Source organism: Notolepis coatsorum (assembly GCF_963971535.1).
Source record: "Notolepis coatsorum genome assembly, chromosome: 4".
Classification (NCBI taxonomy): domain Eukaryota; kingdom Metazoa; phylum Chordata; class Actinopteri; order Aulopiformes; family Paralepididae; genus Notolepis; species Notolepis coatsorum.
In genome coordinates this window covers 123,216,929-123,241,030 of record NC_140168.1, presented here as the reverse complement: position 1 = coordinate 123,241,030, position 24,102 = coordinate 123,216,929, and the positions used below count along the sequence as shown (strand labels likewise).

Genomic DNA, 24,102 nt, shown 5'->3' with positions numbered 1-24,102 from the left:
TTTTTATGGACGCTGATTTATTTCCCATTACCTTATTTAGAATGTCCCATGTGCCCTTTATATTATTTTTATTTTCGCCTAACAATCTATTGTAATAATCTTTCTTGGCCCGTCTCATAATGAATACTAACTTATTCTTATACACTTTGTATTTCGTTTCAGCAGCCTTTTTTCTACATTTGATAAAATCTCTATAAAGTTTGTTTTTCTTTTTACATGCATTCTCTAACCCCTTTGTTATCCATGGTTTTCTATTGTCATTACTTCTTTGTTTATGTTGAACCATTGGGCAGTGCCTATCGTAAAGTGTCCGATAGATATCCAAAAAAGTATTGTAAGCAGCATTGACGTCTTCTACATAGACCCCCTTCCATTCCTCATTCAGAAGATCATTCCTGAACATGTTTACAGCATCATCCCTTCTTAACCTTTTATATCTGTACCCATTCTCCTCCTTTGTTCTCTTCAATTGACAATCAAAAGTAACAAAAACAGGTAAGTGGTCACTTATATCATTTATGACTAATCCACTTATGATGTTATCCTTAAAGCTATTAATAAAAATAGTATCTATTAATGTAGCAGAGGTTTCTGTTATTCTACTTGGCTTGCTGATCAGTGGATATAACCCTCTTCCATACAATAATTCAAGAAAATCTGCTGAAGCCTTGTGCTTAGAAACCTTTAGTAGGTCAATATTATAATCTCCACAAATAATAAATGTCTTATTTCCGTTTACCCTACTCAACAAATCATCCAATGTATCTGTAAATGTTTCTCTCTTTGACCCAGGTCTCCTGTATATACAAGTAACAATTATATTGCTTATTTTTTCCATTTCGATTTCCACCGTTAAACATTCCATTATGTCATCAATAGCCATTGTCATATATTCAACTGGTTTACATTTAAAATCTCCATCCACAAAAAGTGCCACACCTCCTGCTTTCTTACTTGTTCTGTTTATATGATATAGTTCATACCCGTCAATGTGGAAATCAACACCCCTTTCATCCTCCAACCATGTCTCCGATAAGGCTATCAGCTTAAACTTGCCTTTAAGAGTATTCAAATAATCATTAATCTTATCAAAGTTTTTGTAGAGGCTTCTACAGTTGAAATGTATTAACGAAAATGTGTTATCTAATACTATACATTCACTAAATTGTTCCTCAGTATAATAATTACAATTGGCTTCAATGGAATTAAACACATGTCTTTCTGGGTCGATATCGCATTCAAAGTCTTGTATTTTATCGTCACATAAATATTCGTCTGTTGATTCGGTCATATTTCATGGAATATATATATATATTCAACTGCTTTGCATTTCAAGTCACCGTCGACAAACACAGCTGCATTGTTGTTAAATTGTTCCTCTGTGTAGTATTCCCAGATTGGATTGATTGCATTACATAGATGATTTTCTGGGTCAACATCATATTCAAAATCATGTAATTTGTGTTCTGTGTATTCAGCTTTTGAGAGCGATTGGTACTCATCTCTATCGGTGTGCAGTCCAACTCGGTCATGTCCTTGTTCTTCCGTCATGATGGGTTAGTCATCTGAATGGCTCCAGATCCTTCACCTCTCGAATTGTGACAACCCTGGCTTCTTCACGTGTCTTCCCGTTTAGCCGGATCATGATTGTACAATTCCTCGTCCATGTCGATTGGATCTTTTTCTCTTTTCGGAGGATGCAAGCCTGCCTTGCAATGTCCGCGTTCCTCCTGGTGAGATGCTCGTTAGGTACACACCTGTCCCCTGCAGATTCCGCCACTCTCTCAGTAATGCCGTCTTGTCCTTTCGGGACACGAAGCGGATCACGATGGCCGGCTTAGAATGCTGGTGGTCCTTTCTGGGGAGTGTGTGGCATGCTGATATGCTTTCGCTCTTGAGATCCATTTCCTTGCTTTTAAAGAATGTTATGATTTGTTGTTCCAACGTGTCGATTTCCCCTTGCGGGGCGTTGGCACCTCTGCTCTCTCTCCGGTCGTCACACCTGCATATGTTCGATGAGTGGTCTCCAGTCCACTTATGATCACGTCGTCTAGTGTACTGTTCCAACTCATCGATTCTTTTTTCCAGACAGTCGATTTTCTCGTCTTTTTCTTTTAAGAGGTTTTTCAGTCGTTTCATTTCGCTCATTAACTCTGTAAATAGTTCCTGCTTGGACACCTTTTTGATTTCCTCAGACAGGGAGTGTAGAGACATCTTAATCTCCTCCATGTCATCCTCGAGTTTCCTTTGTTTGGCCGCCATTATTGTTATTTTGCCTTCTTATCTTCTCTGTTTCAGTAGTTTTCTAGCACTTTTGCTCAGTTATTTTGGTTAGTTTAAACAAACAAATTTACAGAGAATCCTTGCTGGTGCATGCGCCGCCATCTTGGTTTTCCCAGCATGCACCTCTCACAATACTACAATACTACAATACAATACAGTACGGCTCAATACACACAATTGTTAAGGGGATGCAGACCAGAGAAAGACTTTCGTCTCGTTTACATCAGGGTCCCCCATTTTCAATTCATCATAACATACACAACATACAGATAGACAGTACTGCTACATCTATACACTTCACAACATACTTCGGTTTTTTGGAGCAAATAAAGAAAGAATTTGTCTGAAAGCATTTCTTGTTTAAAGTTTGGATTTTGTGTGCCCTGTATGCAAGATGCATGTCCCTTGCCAGTCACATACCTATTTAAGTAATGAACTGCACTACTTGTGGTTGTTTAGAGATTTTAGAGACGTTTTATACTCGTGCTACAAGATTTTGGCCTGTGCTACAAAACTATCAACCTCTGTAGCACCAGTGCTATGTGCAAAAAAAGTTAACGTACAGCCTGATGGGTATTATGTTTCATCATGAATGCATGAAAGGGGGGGGGGGTCGTTTCTGATTAATGATTGCCAATAACGGCATTCGTTATTACCACAACATACGCCGATCAGGGGGATGGCTATGAAATCCTTGCACAATCAAGCTGAAATTGACATTAAATTGTCCTTACCTGTGGCCGCCGGTGGGATTCCAAAAAGAATATTCAAATTATTTGATTGTCATCTGGTAGATCATATGTCCATTTGGCCCACGACATAACCCACCACTAGGGATGGGTACCGAATTCGGTACTTTTGAGGTACCGAACCGAAACACGTCGGTACTACCGAGTATCGATTCAAGTGAGATACAGATTCACGTATCACACGTTCACACGCACAATATATGCTTACCTAGGATTTGACTTGATTCAACAACAAAGCAGTTGGAGCAATGGCAAGCCGAAAACTGTCGAAATTGTAGTTATTTGAAGTTTGGAATTTTTTTTCTCACAACTGAGGTAGGTAAATTATTTTTTTTTAGACTAAAGTACCGAAAAAAGGTACCGTTGGGTACTGGTATCGATTCACAGGTACCGGTACCGTATCGGTTCAAATGTGAAAGGTACCCATCCCTACCCACCACAGAATAATGAATCGGGGATCCCGAAAACTATTCAATGCGATCGGGTGAAGCCCTAGGTTCAGGTTAGTAGAAAAGAGCGCCCGGAGCGTTTTCAGTAGAGTTGGGCATCGTTTGGATTTGAACGATTCCGGTTCCGGTTCAGATTCTACCTTTCGATTCCTGTTCTAAACGATTCTCGATTCCGATTCTTTGAGGTGCAGGTCAAAGCTTATTTCGCAGGAGATTTTTTTTTTTTTTGAAAAATATTTTCATACTATTCACATCGTCAGTTGACTTGATACAGTTTAATTTGGTTGCTGTACTGTAACTAGGGTATAAATTAACCCTAGTTTTCAGTGTGGCAACCGGTCTGGAACAGGGGTTACTGCATTCTCGATAGAGCGCCACTAGCAGGATATGGCCGGTACTGCACCTTCGGAGTCCCAATATGCCTTTTCCAGGCAAAATACAGCTCCCTGACATTGAATAGGGTATTAAAATCGAATAAAAGAAAAAACGAGTCAACAGCTGGCTCCCAATAACATATATATACGTGGTTGGCCAGGAATGTGTTAAGGGCATTGATACATGCGCAACATTTTTGTTTAATATTTATAAAATTGGTAAACCTAAGTCTTTGTGGTCAGAACTACAACCCACAAATACTAGACATGGCTATGTCACCAGACACGCCGTGGGTGACGTCTTCATTTTACTCTACCTCTACCAAGTACAAATGCACTTAAGAGAACCGTAATGTATAGAGCTGCTGCATACTGGAATTGTATACCTGTGAAGATAAAGATGATCAGCAACACATTTACTTTTAAGAAAAAGTAGAAGGATGCTGTTATGAATAATGAAATAGTCGAGTTACTGATTTATTTAGTTAGTATTGTTAGTATTGTATTTGGAGCTTTTGTGTGTGTGTTTTTTGTGAGATTTTAAAGATGTTGAGAATGTGCTTAGGCTAAGATGTTTATGTTTTTTTGTTACTGTAATGTAATGCACTGTAATGTTGTAGGTTGTGTGTTAGGACCCCAGGAAGAATAGTATTTTACCCATGGGTGTAGAGACTAATGGGGATCCATAAATAAACAAACATGTTCAGACGATGGAGATGGTATATATATTAAGGGTGGGGGAGATGATACAGCAATATATCGCAATATTTTGCATGCTGATATTGTATTGATACAGTGACGACAAGTATGGCTATTTATATATTTACTTTTGTTGTTGTTTGACAATGCCATTTTACTGCAATAAGAATGAGGTGAACTAGGCCTGTCCTCGACTAAGGATTCGTATAGTCGACTTTGATTGGCCAAAATGTTGCCGATAGTCGACTGGTAGGTTCTAGGCCTTTTTGCTTTTGGAAAGAATGATTAAAATATATATATATATATAGTACTTTTTTTTTTTTTTTGCATTCGACTAAGAGGTTGGCAGTCGACTACGGCTCCTTTTGATTGATTAGTCGACTATTCAACTAGTCGAGGGCAGCCCTAAGGTGAACAGACTGAAAACGGTATCTTATTAGATAAAACGCGTATATATTTTTTTATTGCTGATGGTAACAACGTTTTCCGTTGGGGACATAATTAATAGTTAATAATAATCAAGTTGTGATCAGTGTGTTAACCAGTCTATTTGTGTACAATTAGCCAGTTTGTGATGCACACTAAAGAATGATACACTTTGATGTCAAATAGCAACACCTCGTCTTATGGGGACGGCTACCTTATCATTTCATTGAGCTGTAATTAACGCAACACAAGGATTCAACGTCCTCGATGACAACACCAACTCATTTACTCTCAAACTGTCAAACTAAATGTTTTAGAGCTTTTGGATGTGTGTGAGATTATGTACAAAATAAATCAGCATCGTTATTTTCGGTGAAGTGACCCTTTAACACTTTCTGCGCCAAACCCGAGAAAAGTCGGGTTTCGCCGCCAGCGGTTGAGTGCCAAACCCGACTTTTCCTGGGTTTTGATCCTTTGATCTTTTCCCTTTGATCCCCATTCTAAACACTCAGCCGGAGCTCCCTACCTTGGAATTGCAATGACAATCGAATCTCGCCAGGTGGCAGTATCGCCTACCTTTTAAACTGGGATAGGAATCAGGACAGACACTCCCCACACTAAACTGTCTGTCCTGATAACAGCTGAGGGGGAGGAGTTCTTGCAAAGCAATCGCTCAGAGATTTTCTCGCCTCAAACATATCGTTTTCCCGTATACACATATGCACGAGTAATCGCGATGACGATGGGATCACTGGGGATTATTCTTTTTTTGAGTACCTTCTGGCTAAGGTAAGGTCTATTCTATGTCTATTTTACCAAACCTGAAACATGTTTTTGTACCAATCAGTGTCATATTTTACCGGACCCGAAACATGCTTTTGGTAACGATCACAGTTTTGAGTTAACCCCCACCCCCCTTGATGATTTTGACACATATGTACATGGTATATACCTTTGATTTGGAAGTATTTGGGGTTTCAGGCGAGCAACCCGAACGATTGGGCATATTGCATATAACGTGTCATATCTCGCGATCTATGAAAAAATACTGGATTATTTTGGAAAGGAGCGATGTTTAGCATGTAATAGTACACAAAGTACAGTATGTAGAAATGAACTGGTTAGTCAGTGATGGACTATGAACAATGCTTGTCAAATGAGCCCTACTATTGTCTCCATAGCTATAATACAGAACACACGATGGGTCTGCAAACATCGCTAAAATGGTCAATAACGCTGGCACCATTGAGTAAAGATGGGGAAAAGAGCGTGGCGCTCAATAAGTTAAGTGAGAGACGTGGCAAAATCATCTGAACAGAATTAATTTGCACAACAAGGGACCGTCAGACAATCTGTTGCATTACCTTGGAGAGGCTGAAGCCAGGCTGCCTAGAAGCAGGCTGGACGAGACAGATCAGTCTCACACTCGGACCATGTTGCATTGCCTTGGAGAGGCTAAAGCCAGGCCGTCTAGAACAGCGGTTCTCAAACTACGGGTCGCGACCCAAAGTCGGGTCGTGAGTAGGTGACAGTTTACATATTTTGGCTAAATATGCCTCGTTTTATAAATGTGTATTGATAACATAGTGCTGTAATAAAATCTTCTAATAAATATGCATGATCAAGTTCAATGTTTGATTTTTTTTATATTCCTTAATGCTAGGGCTGTACCGAATGCTTCAAAGCTTCGATCATAATGTTGACATTTGAATTCTAAATCAACATTTGAATTTTTTATTTGTAATAATTTAAATCTTAATTTTTTGTGTCTATTCAATCCGTTTAAACCAATGGGGGGTTTCTTCACAGTTGCAGTTAAAGATTAGGCTACACTAATATTATAATATTATACTATAAGATGTCACCATCACTTTCATACCAACCGTGCCCTTATTGGATTATTTATGTTGACGAAACTGAGTTATATTCATTAAATAAAGTTGATTTAATAAAAGAAAAATACGAATTTAAATCAGATTAATCACTTTATTCAAATTGAGGATTTAGTTTGATAAAAAAATATATATATATATATATATTAAACTAAATAAGACTCGTGCACATCTGGTTGGACCCCGACTGGAGGTGCAGGTCAGCGCAAGAGAGATATATAAAAACTAAAAGGAGAATACCTTCAAGGGAAAGAAGGGACCGCACACTCCTCGGGACTGGTTTTTGCTTTTTTATTGTTGCACAACGCGTTTCGCTATCTGCTTCCTCAGGTGCTATGCAGCAGGTGTCAATGATCATCATTATGTACAGAATACTCCACCCCACATCGTAACACATCAAGCCCATTGGCTACTCAATTATCACATTTAATTTGATCATTTTGCAGGATGTAATGCATATAACTCTTATGTATAGAAATTATGCCTAGAGACCACATATATACACATAGACTCATTTTTGAAAATTATATATAATAACTAGGGCTGACCTTCGAAGCTTTTTTTGGCAATCGAAGCTTCGGGGCCGAGCTTCGATTTTAATTCGAAGCTTCGAAGAAAAAAAAATTATATATATATTTTTTTTTTTATCTTATGTTGTGGGACTTGTACAGCACTTTCGTAAACGTTGTTGTTTTTAAATGTGCTCTATAAATAAAGTGGGTTGGATTAATTAATTAAGTAGCCCCTTTCGTGACTGACGCATCCAACAAGGTTTCACTCGGCTGTGTGATTTAATTCAAGGTGGATCGCTGTTGTCGTTTGAACAACTTCAGATTTCATGGGAACTACCAATCCCCCAAATCAAGAATGTTTAAGATGAATGAAGTAAGATTTTGATTATTTGAAATATGGCCTGTGTAGACTAAACTATGCACAGAATTATGTCAGTCTACAAGGTCCGGATTCTACATGGTCCGGCAATGTAGACCTTGTAGACTCCACTACAGACCAATTATCAGTGAATGTTCATGCATTTTTAAGAAGGGCAACTTCCACAAAAAAACAAAAAAAAACTCACCAAAACATCTCAGTAGCACCTTATCTAAATGTTATATTTCATATATGGAGATTCATATTTATTTATGTATTGCATGCATTTCTACATTTTATTTCCTATTTTGTTTATTCATCCCAGTATCTTTCTTTCTTATGTGTGGAATTCTACAAGGTGCGCGCACACACACACACACACACACACACACACACACACCTACACACACACACACACACACACTTACATTTAGTCATTTAGCTGACGCTTTTATCCAAAGTTCTGTACGACAAGACAGCAAGAAGGGTACAACTCTATTAGCTGAGTAACAATGTTCATCAAAGTGTTGCGTGTTACAGTGTAGGTTCGTTTATTAGGACAAGTGCATGACAGTAAGGTTAGTCACGGTTAGATTTTTTTTATTTTTATTTTTTTATCATTTCAGATAATGGTTGAAGAAGTGAGTCTTTAGTCGACGGCGAAAGATTGGACGGGATTCGGCTGTCCTAACTGGGATGGGTAGTTCACACACACACACACACAAATCGAAGTAAAACATTTTTCTTTTGAAAAAATCTTGTTGATTTTTGATTTTTTTTTAACTTCGATTTTTTTTTTAATGTTCGAAGCTTGTGCCATCGAATCGAACGTTCGAAGCTTCGAAGCATTTAAGACAGCCCTAATAATAACACAATATGAGAGAAGTGACAAATACCTAGGTCATTAGATCTGATAAACAGTTTAAAACAGACTTAAAACCACACCCATATAGGTTACACAGAACGGATAGTAGTTACAAAAATGGATTCAGCTCGAGGGATTAATTTAGACCATGGGGTTCTACAGAATTCAGAGTAAAAATCCAGTACACTTCCCTTTGTAAGAGAAGTTTTATTATATCACCGCCCCTGGGTGGTAGGGTGACTCTTTCGATTCCAATGAACTTTAGAGAGGCTGTGGATCCATGATCTCTCTCCTTATAGTGTCTCGCAATGGCATAATCCATATTGTTGTTCCTAATGGCTGCCTTGTGTTCTGCTATTCGCACCTTCAAATTTATTTTTGTTTGTCCAACATAGACCTTACCACAGGGGCATTTCAGCATGTATATCACATGAGTGGTGTTGCAATTAATAAGGTCCCTTATTTTATATTCCTGTCCAGACTGTGGATGGTAGAAAACCTTTGTTTTCATGGTGTTTGAACAATGGGTACATCGACCACATGGATGGTTACCACATTGTAAAATTAAATGTGATAATTGAGTAGCCAATGGGCTTGATGTGTTACGATTAGTCACGTCTTCTCTCATATTGTGTTTTTATATATAATTTTCAAAAATGAGTCGGTGTATATATGTGGTCTCTATGCATCATTTTTATACATAAGAGTTATATGCATTACATCCTGCAAAATGATAAAATTAAATGTGATAATCGAGTAGCCAATGGGCTTGATGTGTTACGATGTGGGGTGGAGTATGCTGTACAATGTACATAATGATGATCATTGACACCTGCTGCATAGCACCTGAGGAAGCAGATAGCGAAACGCGTTGTGCAACAATAAAAAAGCAAAAACCAGTCCTGAGGAGTGTGCGGTCCCTTCTTTCCCTTGAAGGTATTCTCCTTTTAGTTTTTATATATATATATATATATTTTATGAAGTACATTTTTTTTATAGACATTCGAAGCTTCGTTCGAATACTTCAAGATCAACTATTATTTGCATTACGTCATGTCCAGTCTATTCACGCCGACCCTTTGTACACAAGACAAGAGCAACTGGACATGTCGAATTACTGGATATTTCCATATTTTTTGATGGACCGAACGACATCGTCAGACCTCCGGGCACACCGGGTTTGTTTACAACGTCTGCCAGGACAAAGACGCCTCGTACACGACGAGGGATCGAATGCAGAGGCGGGGCCGCAGAGCTGGCGAGCGACTGAGGCTAAATCTGGCTCTTTATATCGCCGCCCTTCCTTCTTGCAAATTCACCAACGCACAACATGGACTAGGTACGTTTATGGATTACAAATACATGGCGGGTCTTGTCAAACTCAAAATCTCACCGCCGGGCCAAGACAGGCGCATGATTCACAAAAGACACGATATCTCGCATTCTAGAAAAATGTGCACGCATTTTTGGGAAATGGCCACTATTTAGGCTGGGGTTGCGCAGGAACGGAAGTTTGTACAAACAAACGGTTTGTTCCCTGTTGAGAGTATAAATATAAGCATTTCAAATGAGCCATAGTATGTCTCCATAGCTATAATATGGAATATACAATACGACGTTGAAACGGTCTGAAACGCTGGCGCCAGATATTAAAGATGGAAAAACAGCGTGGCAGTCAATGTGTTAAAGGGGAACTCCAACATTTTGGGAAATTAGCTTATTTAACATCTTCCCTGGAGTTAGACAAGAAGATACATACCTTTTTTGTCTCTGTGCGTGCATTTAGCTTTGGGAATAGACGCTCCGTTAGCATAGCTTAGCTTCATCACTGGAAGTGAGGCAGATCCGTAGCCTTACAGTGTATTGCAAGGTCTGACATTGACCAAACTTGATATGCATGACCTTGGTGGGCTCTAGGTCAACTCCTGAAAAGGGGGTCAATGTCAGACTTTGCAATCAAAAGTTAGGGGGCTAATAACCCTTGCCATAATTTCAGTGCGCCCCCTAACTTTTGATTGCAAGGTCTGACATTGACCCCCTTTTCAGGAGTTCACCTAGAGCCCACCAAGGTCATGCATATCAAATTTGGTCAATGTCAGACCTTACAATACACTGTAAGGCACTGTAAGGCTACGGATCTGCCTCACTTCCAGTGATGAAGCTAAGCTATGCTAACGGAGCGTCTATTCCCAAAGCTAAAATGCACGCACAGAGACAAAAAAGGTATGTATCTTCTTGTCTAACTCCAGGGAAGATGTTAAATAAGCTAATTTCCCAAAATGTTGGAGTTCCCCTTTAAGTGTGGGGTCGCCAAAAGAAATCCTGAATAAAATGGCGTTTGAGAACCCCTGGTCTAGAAGCAGGCTGGACGAGGCGTCTCGGTGTCACGACATTTGAAAGCCTGCTGAATCATGGAGCAGGGGGCGGCGCAGCACGGTACACTAATAGACTGGCTTTACAGGCGAGCGTTCAATGGAACATTTGAGGAAAGGAGAGTCTGGTTTAGCGGCGAGGACCTTGGAGCCTCACAGCCTTCCACTTCGCTTGAGAGTCTGTATGCTGTGCCCAGAAACTCTCACCCCCCCCCCACTCTCCTGAAACGTTGCATTGTCTGCTCACCTGCAGACAAGTAGGTCCGTTTACGTACAACCCGGGCACCTGTATCCCGAGTCTGTGTGCTTTGAAGAGTCGTGACACTGAAACGCCGCCTCCATACTACTGTTTAAAAGGGAACACGCCAACGTTATGGGAAATGTGCGAGAGTCGGACAAGAAGATAGATACCAATTTCCTCTCTGTGTGTGTTCAGTAGAAAGTAATCCGGCTGCGAGCTCGCCTAGCTTAGCACAAAAGATCCGGGAGAGGTGTTTTTGGCCCAACAGCTAAGGCTAGTTCGTCCGAATCTTATTCTTGATTAAATGTTTCTTGAGTGTCGAGAGTCATTACTTGGCCAATGTTGCCCTACAAGTACATCATCATCATTACCCAACATGTTGTCTGGTGTATCATCACCACCCAAAAGGCCTCGGTTGACGATATGTTTGGACAGGGCTTATGTCACCGTTTGTCCCATGTCTACGTTTGAGAAAAGGACGAGCACTATGGAGGGAGCGAGACGGAGAGACATGAGGCGAGAAGGAAGGAGGAGAGAGATGGGGGGGGGTTAGAGAGAAAGATGAAAAAGGGGCGTGGTGGCGTGAGAGTATCATCTTACATGGTGCGGTCCTTGATGACAGAGCTGATAGCGTTCAGGTCGTCACCAAACCTCACCACCGCCGACCGCAGCATGGCGATCTCTGTCTCCGTCCACTTGGCTCTGCAACGACAGAGCACACAGTGGCTCAGACCCCCGGGGCACAAGTCACCAGGGCTGACCGGCCCCCGGGGCACAAGTCACCAGGGCTGACCGGCCCCCGGGGCACAAGTCACCAGGGCTGACCGGCCCCCGGGGCACAAGTCACCAGGGCTGACCGGCCCCCGGGGCGCAAGTCACCAGGGCTGACCTTCCATTTCTTTTTTGGAATTTGAAGCTTCGGGGGCCGAGATTCGATTTTAATTCAAAGCTTCGAGATAAATAAAAAATTATAAAAAATAAAGATTTATGTTGTGGGACTTGTACAGCACTTTGTTCAACTTTGTCAGTGCTGTAAAGTTTAAACCTTTTTAAATCTTAGACAAACAAAACTCTTTGCTTTCATGAAATATTGTAAGCCGTCATTTGAGGCTTTATAAAAGCAGCACAATGAACACATCTGTCAGTGCCGAGTCCGACCTCATCTTAAATAACAAACGTCATTGCTTGTTGTAGTTAACAAAGAGAGGCAGAGTCGATTTTGCACAACAAAAAAAAAAATACATATATTATTTTTATATATTCAAATTTTATTTTCATATTCGAATCCCATGCCCATCGAACGAAGCTTCGAAGTATTTAAGACAGCCCTACAAGTCACACTCTCTTCTTTGTCTGTCAGGGTCCAGGGACCCCCGAATTGATACACATAATGTCTGCGTGGACCCCTGTTTGATTTAAGATCCCGTCTCGGGGAACTCCCATCGGAGTTGGATTGTTTGGATGATTAAGTCCGTTGAGGAGATAACAGTGGAGAAAGCGAAACCTTATGATAATGCCGAGGTTTATGTCAGAGAGGTTGTATCCCCCTCTCCCCTCCCATGTCTCTCCCCTGGTCTCCCTACACCCCTCCCCCACGACCCTTTGTTCTAGACATACTCCTTTGGGACAGCAACATAAAGTCAGTCTATCCCAGGTGGCTGCCAGACAACAGACCCCTCCGTAGCTCATCGATCTCCATTGTAATCGATTCCTAATACCTTACCAATAAATGTGTATCAAACCATAGAGATCTAGTCACGTGCGTAATTGATTATTATAGGTTAAATCAACTCCTGGAACCTAACGAGGACCCCTGGGGGTCCCCGCGTTGAGAACTGCTGCTCTAGAAGGCTTCTCATTTTATCTTTGTTTGTTTGATGCACCCACCCTCCCCTCCCTCCATGTTAAGGAACACGCCAACTTTATGGGAAATTAGCTTACCGTCTTCTCCAGAGACAAGACAAGAAGATAGAGACCAATTTCCTATCTGTGCGTTCAGTAGAAAGCCATCTGGCTGCAAGCTAGACTAGCCTAGCACAAATGAATAGAAGCGGATACGGACCAGCTAGCCTAGCTGTTGTTGGCCAAAAACACCTCGCATTTCCCATAATGTCGGCGTGTTCCTTTCAATCCAGATTGTTCCTATTGTTTCGGCTTGAGAGTAGGGGTGCGGTGCACTAAAATAGACCAATATGAGGCTAAATAAAACACTGCAAATTGTTAACCCTTTCACTGCCACACAACAGAAGGTTAACCCTTTACTATCACACAACCAACGGTCGCCGGGTTAACTGGCTGTCGTGTGGCAGTGAAAGGGTTAACCTTCTGTGTGTCGTCGCAGTGAAAGGGTTAACAGTTTTGGTAGTGCGGCAGTGAAAGGGTTAAAGACTCTTTACCGGCTTTCATGAATCCGGGTAAAAAAAATATATACTATTCAATATATGAAATACGTCAGAGTTGTTGTTGGTCAAGGCGCATGAACTTACTCTGTTGCCGCTCTTCCAGGCAAGAGCCAAGACGCAAGGGGGTTTCATGAGAAAGAGGAGAGGATAACCAGTGACACAAGCCCAGGAGACGTTCAGGTCGTGTGTCTGTGTGTGAAGAGTGAAGTTACTCTTTGAGGCTTTGAGGCTGGGCAATATAGTAATTATTACTGGTTGTTTTTTTCAGTGGAATTGTATCGCAAGCATATTTTTTTTGTTTGTTTGTTCCATATTGTGAAATATAGTCCGCAATGTTGTCGTCTCAGGTTTTTATTGTCAAGTGAAATTTCCAGTGACCAATTCGGAAATATTTGCGAATGTCCTGATAGATATCACACTACCCATGAATATCGAGTGGATTATCGAACATGTAATTTTCTATAGCTAAGCAGATATTGATTGTGTTATACTATAAACATCGATATCTAAATATTTCCTTCTAATTATCATGTTTGTTTGTTTGTTTGTCTGTATCGCCCGGCTGCCTGGCGTGAAGCCTATCCCTTGCATAGTTTAGTTGTGGAGAAACAACTCTGCCGTGGGGTGCGCTTCATGTGACCTACCCTGCGGGGCTGGAGTCAGCGACCGGGTGGAGCTGCATGGTGAGCTCTCCTAGTTTGGTGAAGGCGGCTCCGGCGGCGGAGAATATCTCCCCGACCTGATCAAATAAAGACAAAACAAACTTTAAAATAAATTAATAATACAAGATGAAAATCCACCCAGAGCTGTTGATCTTAGACTTTGTTTAACCCAAGGAAACTATAAAAGGAGGACGAGTCATTATGTCAGGACACCCGCTGTTCTGTGCTCCGCTTGGTGCCAATTCTATTGAAGCCTATGGGGAGATGCACGTAGAAGCAAAATATATGAGCTATTTGAGAAATATACATCAACCAATATATCAAACGTGAGCTAGTTAATAATGCAGAAGATTCTGAAATCCGAGGTAATCACCCGTTTAAATGAGGAGATGCAATCCCATTCAACTCCATGGTTAATGGTAGAACAAAGACTAAATGTAAATATCATAATGTTTTTTAGAAATATATATAAGAACAAAAAACCTGCTTGTCTATATGATGATACAATTCACAATCAACAGACACAGTTACTCCACCAGGCATGTGTCAATGGAAAGATGTACTGTAAAGATGCCAAGAACAAATGCAATGAAAAGGACTGTGATGTATAGAGCCATGACTGCATGGAATTCCTTAATCCTTACCACCTGCACTAACTAGGGTTGAAGACAAACAGACATTTAAAAAACACCTTAAAAATCATATAAGAAAGAGTGGTACTGTCAGTTAAGTAAACATAGTGGGTGATTGAGAAGATGGGTATGTGTGATTGTTGAACTTAGATTTTTAATATATTTGTATATTGTATTGAGATGTATTGTTATGCTTTAAGTGAACATATATGCCTTGAAACATGATTGAGTAGATGGGTATGTGTGATTGGTGAACTTAGATATTTTATTATATAATATTTTAGGTGTTATTGAGGTGTATTGTATTGTTTTATTGTATTGTATTAATTGTATTGTATTGATTTTATTGTATTGTATTGATTTGTGTGGACCCCAGTAATAGTAGCCTATGCCTGTGGCAATGGCTAATGGGGATCCGAATAAACTAAACTAAACTAAACTAAACATGTTGGCCGAACTGAAAGTTTCCACACTTGGCACCAATGCACGTCCACGCGCTACACAGTGACGTAATGACCCTACCTTCTTTTACAGTTTCCGTGGTTTAACCTTTGTGAACTCATTGAGGAATTGATGAGCCAAGTTATGCAGTTTCAGAAACACTCTCAAGGCTACATACTGTATATTGACTCCAGGAGCTGCCCAGTTCAGTCCTTCTACTGCTGACCACTGAGCAGCTCCACTTCCGCAACTGAGGGTTGAGTCAGTGCCTTGCTCAAGGGCATTTTAACGGTCAATATTGAACCGGCAACCTTCTGGTCACAAGCCACACCTCAGGATGGCCTAGAGGTAAAGAGGCCGGCCAGTAACCAAAGGTCGCTGGTTCGATCCCCGCCACCGACAGGAGGGTGTATTCCAGCTGTGAGCTGGTGACTGAAGGGTGGCTGGTATTAAATCTACGGTGCACAGTGCACACCATTCTGCCAAAGTGCTGAACCCAAAAGAAATGCTCCAGGGGTGCTGCACTGCGGGCAACTCTGCGATCTGACCTCTCTGATGAAATGCATATGCATTGTGTGGTAACTAGGAGGGATATGAGAAAAGACAACATTTGAATTGCCTTGTGTTAACTTGTGTACATTGACAATAAAGTAATCTTCTTCTCTCTAACCTTTAGGCCCAGGCTACCGAGCTTCCTCCTATATTTAGCAGCCATTCCCCTACCCATGGATTGTTTCATTCACAAGAGGCGATTCAAACATTTCGATGAGCAAGCGTTTCTACATGATGTTTTTAATAGTGATTTACACATTGTTTCACTTATGACCGATGTTGAGTTAGCATGGAATTATTTTAAATCCACCTTCTTGGCTATATGTGACAAGCATGCTCCTTTTAGGACATCTAGGATAAGCGGTAAAGACAACCCCTGGTTTAATGATTCTACAGTCCTCTCTTATTCGACAGAGAGACACTGCCTGGGCTAAAGCAAAGAAATCGAATATTCCATTAGATTGGAATCTGTATAGGACACTAAGGTCGCTTTCACACAGGGGCTGTTTGGTCCGGATTATCGGACCAGAATTCGATAGTCCGGTTTTTCGGGTTTGTGTGAATGCGGTCGAACTCGGTCCGCTGGACCAAACAGGCGAACTCTGGTCCGCCTGAAAACGTAGGTCTCGGTTCGCTTCATCAAACCAAACACGAACCAAATATAGGAAGTGCTTATGAATTACCACTGCTCGCAGCATTCAATGCAAAACAAGCACACTGCATCTATCTCTCCATCTATCTATATATCTATATAACTGTGCATCTTGGGAAGAAGGAAGAAAAAACATGGCTTATTATATAGTTATTATTATATATATATAACAACGTGGTGTACAAGTTGTTTAGCGAGAGGATGGTGGTAATCTGCTTCAATAGAACAACTCGCCTCCGCTGATCTGGAGTCAGACAGAGCTCGCAGTCCACACACAGACACACACGCGCGCGCACACACGGGCTCGCAGCCACACACACATTTCCACTGTCAATAGACGAGCGCCCTTTTCGACCGCGTGACATTGTTCAGATAGTTTGGTGCGCCTGACAGATTGCTATGTGATTGTGAACGCAGGCGACCCAAATGAAGAATGCAACAATGTTGCAACTTCACCACCAGAACCGCACAGAGTCCACCAAAACTATATGTGAAAGCGACCTGAGAAACAAATGCACTAAGCTGATTAAAAACTCTAAATGTGCCTACTATCTTAACACATTCCCTGCCACGCTTATATCCATCAATGTTTGATCACTGCCACCAGTCTAAGCCTATGGAGATGTTTACCTTCTTTGCAGGGCTATAACTTTTTAAATTGTATTGCTAAATTGACATTACTATGGCCCATTCAACATCGATTATCTATCATTCAGGATGTAGGAACGTTTTACTTTTTCATTCATAGGTTTATACGAAAATACCGTCTAGAATATAAATGTTTTTATTGTTTTCTACAGTAATTCCTAGAACGTGAGCTATAGGCATAAACGCATATATAGATTATCAAATGCCGTTTGTTGGCGATACACGCTATATTAAAAATTTCAACTGTACATGATCCTAAACGTTATGACTGATCATGCGCGGGTGAACGGGGGGGTCGTTTATAAATCCGTGATCGTCGGTAAATGCTTTATGTAATATGGGTGATATATTGATCGGAGCAGTTTGCATGGATGGATAATAATAAACAAACGCGCTGAAAATGACGTCAGTGTCCTCTTACCGTTGGCCGGTGAGACTGGAGCAAAAAGATCCCACTTATTTGACGGCGATCGAGTCGATCCATTTCCGGTTTGTATAATAATAATTAATAATAACAGCCCAAATCATGTCGATTATTTGAGTTATGGCAGCGATCCATATACACTGTGTGTGTCTTGAGTCCCGCGACAATATGCGAGTGCCGGACGCATTTCCAAGATGCACCGAGATCGACTCGTCCATTTCCGGTTTGGCAACTCGCGATCATCCACCAGGGGGCAGTATTGAAGCGTTGCAGAGTTGTGCATGCTCCCACTGCATCAGACAAGGCTCTATGAGGGAATTATGAATAACATGGCGAAAAAATTAAATATGATCTCAATAACGTCGTACGCCGTGGATTGGCAGAATTTGCATGAACTTGAAACACGTCGTAAGCCGTTTCCGGCGTGGGATGTGTTAATGCAATGCATGACAATTTGAATAACCCTGCAAAGTTTTGGAAACTTGTTAAATCCTCCTTAAATCACTCCAAACAGCCTTCCTGATCTCTTAACACATCCTGCGCCAAAAACGTCATACAACGTGATTCAAGTTCATGCTAATTCTGCCATACCACGGCGTACGACGTTATTGAGATCATATTTAATTTTTTCGCCATGGTATTCAGAATGTCCTCACGGAGCCTGGTCTGATACAGTGGGAGCCTGCACAACTCTGCAACGGTTCAATACTGCTGCCTGGTGGATCTCCGTGCATCTGGCAAATGCGTCCGCCACTCGCATATTGTTGCGGGACTGTAGACACACGTCCGTGTGTAGCGATCGCTGCCATAACGCAATAATCTATATGATTTGGGCGTTTATTATGATTATACAAACCGGAAAAGGATCTAGGAGATCACGTCAAATAAGTGGGATCTTTTTCCTCCAGTCTCATCGGCGAACGGTAAGAGGACGCTGACGTCATTTTCAGCGTGAGTGTTTCAAGTTTCAAGTTTCTTTAATAGTTGTCATACAGAAGTACAGAATACTTTCATACAAAATGCTTCTTACTGTTACGCTCCAGAGACTGTGCTAGACAAGATAGTATCAAATAACATAGTATAGCATGTAATTTAGAAGAAGAAAATGAGGTCACAGTGTTCGGTATAGACATATGTACAATGTTCTGAGTTACCATATAATATACAATACTATGCAGTGTACTAATGTACAGTACTATATAGTGCAAAGCAGAAATGGGATGAGGTACAATTTAGGTACAATTTACAGTAAGGTGTACGAGTTGTAGTGCAATCCTTCATCAATAAATATAAAGTGTGGGGAGTGGGTGCTACAGTGTGTTTGTTTAAAGTGGGTGTGTGCTATAAAGTGTGTGGAGTGGGTGCTACAGTGTGTTTGTTTAAAGTGAGTGTGTGCGTGTGGATGTGTGTGCTATGTGCGTTTGGTGGTTGTTGTTGTGTAGTGTTCATTGTTCGATTAGCAGCCTGATGGCCTGGGGATAGAAGCTTCTTCTGAGTCTTTCTGTGCTCGCCTTGAGACTCCGGTATCGCTTGCCTGACCGCAGCAGTTCAAAGAGGCAGTTGTTCGGGTGACTGGAGTCTTTAATGATTCTCTTAGCCTTGCCCTTGCAACGCTTGTTGTAAATGTTCTGGAGGGTGGGGAGCCCCCCTCCAATTGTGCGTTCGGCTGAACGTGTCACTCTTTGTAGTGTTTATTATTATCTTTTTTTTTATCCACTTTTTCTCCCATTTTCTATATTTTCTCCCATCCCAATTTCGTATCATCCAATTCAACCCTCCCCTGTCACGAACGCTGTTTCTTGCCTCCCACAAGCCGGCTGCAATGTGGACTAAGTCATACATAGCACAAGTCCCCTCCGGTACTTGAGGTAACAGCAGTCGCATCTTTTCACCTGCGCAGCTCGATCTCTCAGTGGCGAGGAGTAACGCGTGGGAGGCTCACGCTGCCCCCGACACTTCCCGATTCTACCGACCTGTAGGAGTCGCTGTCCACAACGCCCGATCCCCACCCATCAGTTTCCCACCCCCTAATACGGCCAATGTGTATTAGTATGAACGACCAGCTAAACTGAAAGCAATGTGGAGCGCTGGGCTCGAACAGGCAAGCCCAGCGTCTCTGCATTCGTGGCGAGCGCCTTGCCCACTACGCCACGTAGCCGCCCGAGTGTTTATTATTATTCATGCAAACTGCTCTGATCAATATATCACCCATACTACATAAAGCATTTACTGACGATCACGGAATTATAAACGAACCCCCCCCCCCCCCGTTCATCCGCGCATGATCAGTCATAACATTTAGGATCATGTACAGTTGAAATTTTTAATATAGCGTGTATCGCCAATAAACGGCAGTTGATAATCTATATATGCGTTTATGCCTATAACTAGCGTTCTAGGAATTACTGCAGAAAACGATAAAAACATTTATATTCTAGACGGTATTTTCGTATGAATCTATGAATGAAAAAGTAAAACATTCCTACATCCTGAACGATAGATAATCGATGTTGAATGGGCCATAGTAATGTCAATTTAGCAATACAATTAAAAAAGTTATAGCGCTGCAAAGAAGGTGAACATCTCCATAGGTTTAGGCCCCGTTTAGACGGAAACGCTAGCAGGTGAATCCGCAAAAATATTTTTACGGATGTGCCTTTCGTTTATACGGAAACGGCGTTTTTACGGGGTGAAACCGCAAAAAAAGTGAGACTACCTTCCAGGGTGGAATTCCTAGAAACGCAAAAGCTTTGCGCTTTCGTCTAAACTGTCAAACCGTATAAATCTGTTAAAACGATGACGAAAGGTTTGTCACGGCTCTGGTCGCGCGTACTGCTTACGTCACAGGTAGCAGGTATGCGCCAGTAGCCGAGACGTAAACAAAGCAAGTATGTCTGACTTATATCAACGGAGATCACCTGAAGGCTACATTGGCAGTACTTTTAACCCTTTCGCTGCCACACGACAGAAGGTTACCCCTTTACTATCACACAACCGGCTGTCGTGTGGCAGTGAAAGGGTTAAATACACAAGAATCTGTCCCGCCGCCGTGAGTGGACCCACTGTCTGTGAGTGACTCTGCTTTGGTGCAATCACATTCCCCATCCACAGTCTGCGAATCAGAGGCAGAGTAGGGCGGGTCTTCACAGCACGTCATGTGTAGGGATGCCCCCCGGACCCCGGTTTTAAACGGGAACCGGTACTATATTAGAAAATACCGGAGTATTTATAAGCTCCGACGTCCTCGGTACTGCTATCGATACTCTAGAGAAATTATTATTATTATTATTATTATTTAAAAGTTGCGAACGATCTCTCCTCTCTCTGTCTCTGCACGAGAAGCAGCGAGTCATTATTACACACTCCTCGCGAGTCGCGCTACACATACATACGGGTACTCCTTAATGAAAGCGCTGTCAATAGTATGCAGCTGCAGCACGTCAGACAGCAGCGCTTACAAGCCCCGCACATACAAGCCCCGCACACCTGATGTGCTGCAGCTGGAAGCATCTCAGCGCTGTCTCCGTGCCGACGCGCGCTGCACACAGACACAGACAGCTCTGCATGGACTGAGTCGTGATGGCGGATAGAGCGAAGCGTTCACAACTTAAGTGCAACAAAACATTTGCCAGTAAGGGTGGCAATACGAGCAATCTATCAAAACATTTGTTTGCAAAACACTATATTAGTGTGCAGAAATGCGCCGTATTCGACTGCCTTGCGCGCAGTGGTTCATCTGCATCCACGTCCACTGCAGCCGGTAAGCCAAGATACGGAGTTTCCTAGGCTAATAACGAATTATTACAAATAGGCTAATAAACAAAATAATTGTTTAGCTACAAATACTACAATCTAAAAACTTTTTATAGATAGTCAAGCTGAGGTCAGCCACCAATGTGTCCCAGGCCAGTGAGCCCACCACACATCCTCCCTCTACCTCCACCACCCAAAGTCCTTTCTCCCTAGCAGCTAGAGGAAAGATGACAGAGGATAGGGTGAACGAGTGTCACAGGGCTGTGACTAGGCCTGCCGCAATAAGCAATAAATCGATTAATTGCTGCGATAATTAAAATGAATGCAATGATTTTGACGGGCGCGATTAATTGCTATTTGCGCGTTTGTTTTAATGAGGCGGAACCAGTGCCGCTTGTCAGTCACTGTCCGTGTTGGGAGGCGGGTCGCTGACGTTACTAGAGTACAGCACGGGAGCCCCGTGGGGCAACGCCACAGCTTAACTACATTTCTCAATAGTGTGGCTCCTTTTAACCAAGTAGCATTATTTGTAGTGTAACGTTAGCTATTTTTAGACCCAAGTAGTTACTCGCTACTGCCCGGAGAAACTGGACTGCTAAATAAAGATGAAAGATAGAGCTTTGATTCTCATTCCATGCTAACAACATTAGCTAACAAACGAAATACAACGTATAGCATAGCTACAAGTACAACACAGAATAACGTTAATACAATTACATGCATCATTGTTTACAATGAACGGGTGGGGCTGGTCAAAGGACTGGACACGGGGACAAGTTAAACACGAATTAATTTATTATAACACTCCGGTAGTTTCGAGTCGTGCTGCAGTGCCTACGCACCACAGCTATTCTATTATATACTGCTTTGACGCTTCCTCCTCATCGTTGATTGCCTGTAGTAGCTGCATCTAACGTTAGTAGCTAACGTTAAAACTAACCTAAAGTTAGTTGTTCACCAACAATCTCAACATTTGTTATTAGCTCAAAAACAACCGGACGAGACATGTTGTCGGCTCATATGTTCTGCTTAGGATAATCGCAACAATACTTCCGGTCCGGTCGGTGGGCTTCAAAATAAAAGTCTAAACCGGAAAAGACGGAGCGGTGGGCTTCAAAATAAAAGTTTTGGGAAATAAATTTCTCAAAAAAAATTCTCTAACCGGTCGCAATAATATCGCTTATCGCGATATTTTCGGGGGCAATTAATCGCCCAGCAAAATGTGTTATCGTGGCAGGCCTAGCTGTGACAAAGTTTGTTGTCAAAGGCCTGCACCCGTTCTCTACAGTGGAGTCCAAGGACTTTAGGTAACAACTAATCATTCAGTGTATATCGTTTTTTTTGTATACATAGTTGTCTAACTTGTCTGTTGTTATAAGTTATTATTGAAGCAGCTATTCCCACCACTCCACACACATTTACAATAATTCAATCATTTCTAATCTTTACTGTAGGGAGATTACCAATGCTCTCAACTGCAAATATAAAAATCATAAAAAAATTATCAAAAAGAACCGATAAGAGTATCGATAAAGTACCGAACCGTTAAGCAGTATCGATAGGAGTAGTAGTATCGATAAAATCCTAACGATACCCATCCCTAGTCATGTGACATATGCGCCAATCGTGTGACAGCGGGTCTCCGTCGTTACAGCGTCGTCTGCACGGAGAATTCCACTCCAAAACGCTCGTCTAAACGTAAAATTAAAAGTGAAACCGCAAGATGACTTTTGCGGTTTCTGTTCACAAAACGCTCGTCTAAACGGGGCCTTAGACTGGTGGCAGTGATCATACATTGATGGATATAAGCGTGGCAGTTAATGTGTTAAGGGTAAATCAGAGTGAAATCAAGGGCAAAATGGATATTGCAGACAGCTTTAATAATCTTTTTATTTCTGCTGGCTCAATCTTTGATTCTAGCAACTCAGGGATGATCGCTGCAGAAGGAGAGCCAGGTCCTCCGCCACTTGACCCTGATCAACTGTTCACCTTTGCCCCCATCTTGACCTCTCAGGTTCACAAAGCTTTAATGAGCCTAGATGTAAAGAAATCTTCAGGCCCAGACAAGATAGAGCCGTTCTTCTTCAAAGTTGCTGCAGGTCTGATTGCAGAACCCATAACCTCTATTTTGAATCTCAGTCTTTGTGCTGGTGAATTACCTAGCTCATGGAAGTCGGCCATGGTTCTCCCCTTGTTAAAGGGCGGAGACCCCTCTGACCTAAATAATTATCGCCCTATTTCCAGACTGTCTGTAATGGCCAAAGTCTTTGAATCTCTTGTAAACGAACAACAGAAAAAGTTTCTAACTGACCATAATATATTTTTTTGTATCCACTTTTTCTCCCATTTTCTATATTTTCTCCCATCCCAATTTTCGTATCATCCAATTCAACCCTCCCCTGTCACGGACGCCGTTTCTTGCCTCCCACAAGCCGGCTGCAATGTGGACTAAGTCATACATAGCACAAGTCCCCTCCGGTACTTGAGGTAACAGCAGTCACATCTTTTCACCTGCGCAGCTCGATCTCTCAGTGGCGAGGAGTAACGCGTGGGAGGCTCACGCTGCCCCCGACACTTCCTGATTCTACTGCGCAGGCGCACCAACCGACCTGTAGGAGTCGCTGTCCACAACGCCCGATCCCCACCCATCAGTTTCCCACCCCCTAATACGGCCAATGTGTATTAGTACGGACGACCAGCTAAACTGAAAGCAAAT

General features: G+C 41.9%; 1 protein-coding gene across 1 annotated transcript in view; it reads right to left on the bottom strand.

Annotated features, from left to right (window-relative positions):
• LOC311226677 (BPTF-associated chromatin complex component 1-like) overlaps positions 1-23,387 on the bottom strand; it is a gene marked incomplete at its 5' end in the record, with an annotated part of 37,711 nt that extends 14,324 nt beyond the window's left edge. Inside the window, 3 exons of the mRNA XM_084312092.1 lie at positions 11,821-11,922; positions 14,267-14,361; positions 23,376-23,387. Coding sequence (XP_084168218.1) covers positions 11,821-11,922; positions 14,267-14,361; positions 23,376-23,387 — 209 coding nt within the window. The remainder of the gene's footprint in view (positions 1-11,820; positions 11,923-14,266; positions 14,362-23,375) is intronic.
• Positions 23,388-24,102: the final 715 nt, after the last annotated feature.